Genomic DNA, 6,000 nt, shown 5'->3' on the forward strand with positions numbered 1-6,000 from the left:
GGCCACTGCACCAGAAACAGACTGTTCGAATGGAATGTCATGCCATTTGGGTAACATTCCAACGTTTATTGGACTGGGTGTTAGCTGACATGCAGTGGGACATGTCTTGTCTATTTGGACGACATAATGCGACGTGCCCGAGATGTTGCATCGTCTCAGTCAAGTCTTCGATAGGCTGCTACAAGTAGGCCTAAACTTGAAACTGAAGCCAGCGAAATGTTGCCTCTTCTGACGACAGGTAGCTTACCTGGGGCATGTGGTCTCCAAAGAAGGGGTGGCATCAGACCCCGCCGAAATATAGAAGGTACAGGAACGGCCTACGCCCACTTCGTTTCAGGACGATCGCCAGTTCATCGGGTTAGCATCGCACTACCGAAGATTTGTCAAGGATTGCACAACAGTAGTAGCCTCCTCCGACTGTGGCCCCAGACTCTGTGGCGCTGGACCTTGCTTGCCTCTTCTCCAGTGTGGGCCAGGAGTCGGTCCTGGATACAGTGGAAAACGACTCTGCCACAGCCGGTTCACTTCCTCCTACCGGCTCTCCAGAGGACGACCCTTCAGTGGGGGTGAGGCAAAGACACAGCTGCCTGATCAGCGCTCTCAAAGGCCGAGGCGTCAGCGAAGATCTCCAGTCAGGTTTGGAGAATGGGTAGACTAGATAAAAAGACATTGTGATCCAGGGCAGAATGAAACCCTACACGGCTTGGGGACCCGGGTAGTCCATAGATGCATAGGATGCGGTGGTTACCCCGACTGGTAACACTTCCAACTAAGGGTCCACAATTAACAGTAAAGTAGCTATTACTTATATCTATTGATTGGTTGAATTTGCTTCCATTTCACCCACTGTTTATCTCTAATATTTCACATTTGCACCATCACTCAAATGGGGGTATGTGTCGCAATGGAAAATCAACAGTTTTCTTACCGCTATTCCCCACCTAGTGTATCCCGCTGACTGAGGATAATGACTCATCTCAAAATAGCTTCCATTACAAATGGTTGAACTCACATCTCAAAAATAAAGAGGCACTCATCAGATTTCTTTTCTTTTTTAATCGCCTCACATCACAGACGTTTCGGGCTTACACCCTTCTTCAATGTGAAATGGCGATTTCCAAAGGCTAAACAGAAACAAAAAAACAGACAAACGAACTGCAAATTGCATTATTATGCTAGAAATGTAAATGGTTCAATGACGTTTTTTTAGCCTAGACGTCAGGTGATGTAACCACAGCTAATGCCCATAAATGAATTAGTAATTTGTAATTAATGTAGGCCTACTTCAATGAATATGCACTAATATATATATATATATATATATATCCATACAATAGTGGCATTAGATGTGGTTGCACCACCCTGACATGTGTTAGTACTAAAACGCAGCCAGGTACAGTATAGTACAGCCAGGACTGATAGACAAACAGAGAGACAGATGTGGGTCTGAATATTCTGGAAACAAAACAGACAGTTGAAAAGTTGACAGTTGAAGAGTTGAAGTTTCTGAAGACAATACAATTCTGACCCGATAGAGTCCATAGTGTGTGTGTGTGTGTGTGTGTGTGTGTGTGTGCGTGCGCGCACGCGTGCGCGTGTGCGCGCGTACGTGCGTTGTCTTCAGTCCATCTTCTCAGGGGGCACCACCTGCATCAGCAGTTGTAGTTGTGTGGTGATTGGTCCTGCAGAGAGACACATGACAGTCAGCTCTCACATGATTATTACTGTATTAGCAAAAAATACTAGGCTGGTTTGACTCCGTTGCTGTCGGTCGATGTTGATAAAGCATGTGAGCGAAAACTTGTAATCACAATGTGGGAGGTATTAAACACAGCGCATTTAAAGTCGACCACAAATGTGCACGAGACGATGAGCTCGCGCTTGTTTGATCTAATAGCACACCAAGAGTGCGAAGTGTGGGGGGAAGGGTGGGTAGGAGGGGCTGAAGTGGGGTGCAGTGCAAACTTTCTTAGGGGTGTGGGACAACGCGCCTACACAGTGAAATGGTGGCCAATCAGTTGACCTTGGAGGCAGTATGCAGATGAACATCAGTGGGGATAAGCAACTGCGGGAGTAGCAAGGTCCGTCTGCAGTCACATTGATCCCGCAATAGTTTGACATCATGTGACATGTCACCTCGTCGGCGCAACATGACTGAAATTTGGTCTGAAAGTTGGACAAGAAATCTAACCATCATGCAACATTGTCATCCAGAATGCATGCTGCATGCACATGCAGACGTTGCGCGAAATCGATCATGCCCACTACCTATTTATAGAAATCCCATTTAAGCACAACAGTTTTTAGATTTGCCTGTGAGCCATCCGAGCAAAAAAATTTCATTTAATAAATATTTCATTAGCCCACTATCTCATTTATTAAGTGTAGTTGAAACAAAGCTGCAACTTACACAAGCGCAAGTAACGTATAACGCCCATTTTTCGCAGATTTCACCAAAGAGTATTCAATAACTAGCCTAGTTCTAAGTGTAATTAATAATTGGATACTTCTTGGTGAAATCCACGAAAAATGGTCGTTACTCGCACTAGCAAGGCTAGAACAATTCACTCTGAGAAATGCCCAGAGATCAGGTGTGTGTGTATGTGTGTGTGTGTGTGTGTGTGTGTGTGTGTGTGTGTGTGTGTGTGTGTGTGTGTGTGCGTCCTCACCCATGAGGTTATGAGTCCAGCTGTTTGTGTGGTGTATATAGAAAAGGTATACGATCAGGTGTGTGTGTTCGTATGCGGGTGCGTGTGCGTGTGTATGTGTGTGTGTGGACTCACCCATAACGCGGTGACTCCAGGTGTGTGTGTGGTGTATGAACAGCAGGTATATGATCAGGCCGCTGAGAATGAAAGCTGTACAGTAAATATACTCCAAGGTCGGCTGCTCAACGATGGGGGCCAACACCAGATAACAAGACACGCACACCACCAGCCCTGCAACCACCACAGGCACCTGTAGTGCGCGCACACGCACGCACACGCGCACACACACACACACACACACGCACACACACACACACACAATGGAGAATATATGGAACTAGGAGACAATATGGAACTACACCCTATATTGGAACCTATATTTTGAATGAACAGTACAGTGATATAGACTCACAATTTACTAGCACTCTAAAATAAAAAAAGACGTGACGTGACGTATGCTGCGAATCTGGTTTCTATGGCGAATAACATGGTCATATTATGTTCGACAAAAATATAAGAGGGTGATGTTACCCACCGGCATTCATGTGTTCCTGCATCCGTTCCCCATCATTAAAAGGAACACCACAAACATATGGATGTGTTTATTAGACAAAATATGATGATAATAAAGTAATGTCAATAATATCCCTCGGCTAACAACCAAAATTTGAGAACTACATTGATCATCTTGCATGAGCTGAAACGAGTTCCTGCCACAAGGACTAGTCACATAATCAACCTCACCTCGATGGTAAGTTTTGAAATTATATTAATAAACAATGTCAATCAGACTTAATGCAATTATGGCGTTCTTTAAGTTTGATCAAATAGTGTTGTCAGTAGTGAAAAACAACATGTATCAGGGTGTAGAGAGATATTTCCAAGGTCTCCGACTTGAGTATTGTTACCATGGACATGGTCAGTGACATTCGATACACATCTCTCTTGCGTAGTCAGTTTTCCTGCTTTAGCATGTTGATAGCATCATTGTATTTATGTTATTCTTTGATACCAAATGATCGGCCACGTTATCCCTACAGTCTGTTTTTAATCTCCTCAAATGCTGGGGTTCGCTCCTCTTGTGTTTTCACTCACGTCTTTGAGACGGATCTGTGAAACCTCAATCAATTTCCATAGAGCTTCAGGTGCTGTTTACACATATCTGGATATTTTTAAATGTGGATTTTTTTTTTATCCTGTTATGGTGTAAATTCATTGTGCGTTTTAGCCTCCTAAAATGGGATAATTTTAAAGCTGGATGCGGATTTTAAAACTTTGTTTATGTATAAACAGAAGGCCACAACCAATTTGTTTTCAAAAAGATCCATACTGTACGTGTAAACAGCTTCTCAGTCCTTATGAACCATCATGGCGTTAAATGCTAACAGGTGACTTGCAAACTCTCCTCAGTACAGAAACATTTTGAGCAGGCACAAAAGTAATTATTGGAAGAGCAAAATAATTTGCGCAAATAATTTGTTAACGATCAAAGAGAAATCTATTTTGGATCCGCAAATGCTTTGTGGCGTCGCGTCTTTCATCCGTGTGTGTGTGAGTGTGTCTTCAGTACTGATCACTCTGGTGAAATGTGTAAGTGTGTGTGCGGGTGTGTGTGTGTGTGTGTGTGTGTGTGTGTGTGTGTGTGTGTGTGTGTGTGTGTGTGTGTGTGTGTGTGTGTGTGTGTGTGTGTGTGTGTGTGTGTGTGTGTAGTGCTAATCTCCCATGTGAACTCTGTGTGTGTGTGTGTGTGTGTGTGTGTGTGTGTGTGTGTGTGTGTGTGTGTGTGTGTGTGTGTGTGTGTGTGTGTGTGTGCGTGCGCGTGTGTGTAGTGGTAATTTTCCTGGTGAACTCTCTGAGTGTGCGGTTGGCCAACTACGTCCAGAACTTCTTCACAGCCGCCAAACTCTTCATCACCTTCATCATCGTAGTGACTGGTCTCTGCAGGTGTCTCCTGGTGTGTGTGTCTGTGTGTGTGTGTGTGTTACCTTGACTGGTCTCTGCGGGTGTCTCCTGGTGTGTGTATGTGTGTGTGTTTTACCTTGAACTCCTGGTGTGTGTGTGTGTGTGTGTGTGTGTGTGTGTGTGTGTGTGTGTGTGTGTGTGTGTGTGTGTGTGTGTGTGTGTGTGTGTGTGTGTGTGTGTGTGTTACCTTGACTGGTCTGTGCAGGTCTCTCCTGGTGTGTGTGTGTGTGTGTGTGTTACCTTGACTGGTCTCTGCAGGTATCTCCTGATGTGTGTGTGTGTGTGTGTGTGTGTGTGTGTGTGTGTGTGTGTGTGTGTGTGTGTGTGTGTGTGTGTGTGTGTGTGTGTGTGCAGGGCCGCTGACAGGTTTGGCTGGGCCCGGGACAAAAAAAAATATCAATGGGCCCCCCTTCCTTCTAGAACCCCCCCCCCCCCACCACCACCAAAAAAAACCCCACCAGACTACACTTTCGGATTGAAAGTGCACCACTCTCACATGATATGATATGTATTATTAGGCCTACCCATTATAGAAGAAATGCCATTGGTATCAAAGTAGCCTCACAAATCAATGACGCATACAATCCCATAGTAGGCCTAAATGATCTATCCATCCAATTAGTACTATCCATGCATTTTTGCCAACATTTATTTAGAAATGAAACAAAATAAATAGGATTCATATCATTAATGACACAAGTGTAAGTATAATTTACTTTGGCAATTTGAAGGCTTGCACATCAAAACGTGCCTGACTGAATCAGCTCTCGTTTGCAAACTGACTTCAAGTGACGTGTGATGACAGTGAACAAGTGAGCAGCACACCAAAGATGCCAGTGGAACACAGATCTTGTGCTGTGCTCCCTCATAAGTCTTCCCACACCAGGAATAGCCAAACACAAGAACAAGTCAAGTTGCAGAAATGTATATGCAAAACGGATCTACACTGTTTCTCCCCACAAAGTTAACAGGTTGAGAATGTGTTAGCATTTGCGCTAAGCGGGATTTATACGCGCTAAGCGTTATAGCGTTGCATATTAATAGCGCTGTTTTAAAAGTTCTCCCTTGCCCTCTCGGTCCGTGTATATTTTCGTTCATTCACTATTCTATTTTGGATATCACATGAGAAAGGAATAAGGACTCGTTTATGATGATTTACGCTTGAACATCAGTTTATGAAATAGAACCAAACGCCATATTTTGCTATTTTGTAGGTACTGAAAATGAAACGCTGAATCTTAGAAAAGAGAGAAAAGCAATAAAGAAAAACGTCCTTCTGAATGGCGTCTTTTGTTTATGTAGGACTCAGAATTCGGGTGACCTGGAAGTA

General features: G+C 44.0%; 1 protein-coding gene across 1 annotated transcript in view; it reads right to left on the bottom strand.

Annotated features, from left to right (window-relative positions):
• Positions 1–1,587: 1,587 nt before the first annotated feature.
• The window catches only part of LOC134468322 (b(0,+)-type amino acid transporter 1-like), a 33,196-nt gene continuing 28,783 nt past the window's right edge, over positions 1,588–6,000 (bottom strand). Inside the window, exons 12-13 of the mRNA XM_063222264.1 lie at positions 2,784–2,958; positions 1,588–1,682 (exon numbers count right to left, since the gene is read on the bottom strand). Of these exons, the coding sequence (XP_063078334.1) occupies positions 1,621–1,682; positions 2,784–2,958 (237 nt within the window). The 3' untranslated portion in view covers positions 1,588–1,620. The remainder of the gene's footprint in view (positions 1,683–2,783; positions 2,959–6,000) is intronic.

Source organism: Engraulis encrasicolus, chromosome 18, assembly GCF_034702125.1.
Source record: "Engraulis encrasicolus isolate BLACKSEA-1 chromosome 18, IST_EnEncr_1.0, whole genome shotgun sequence".
In the NCBI taxonomy this organism is placed as follows: Eukaryota; Metazoa; Chordata; class Actinopteri; order Clupeiformes; family Engraulidae; genus Engraulis; species Engraulis encrasicolus.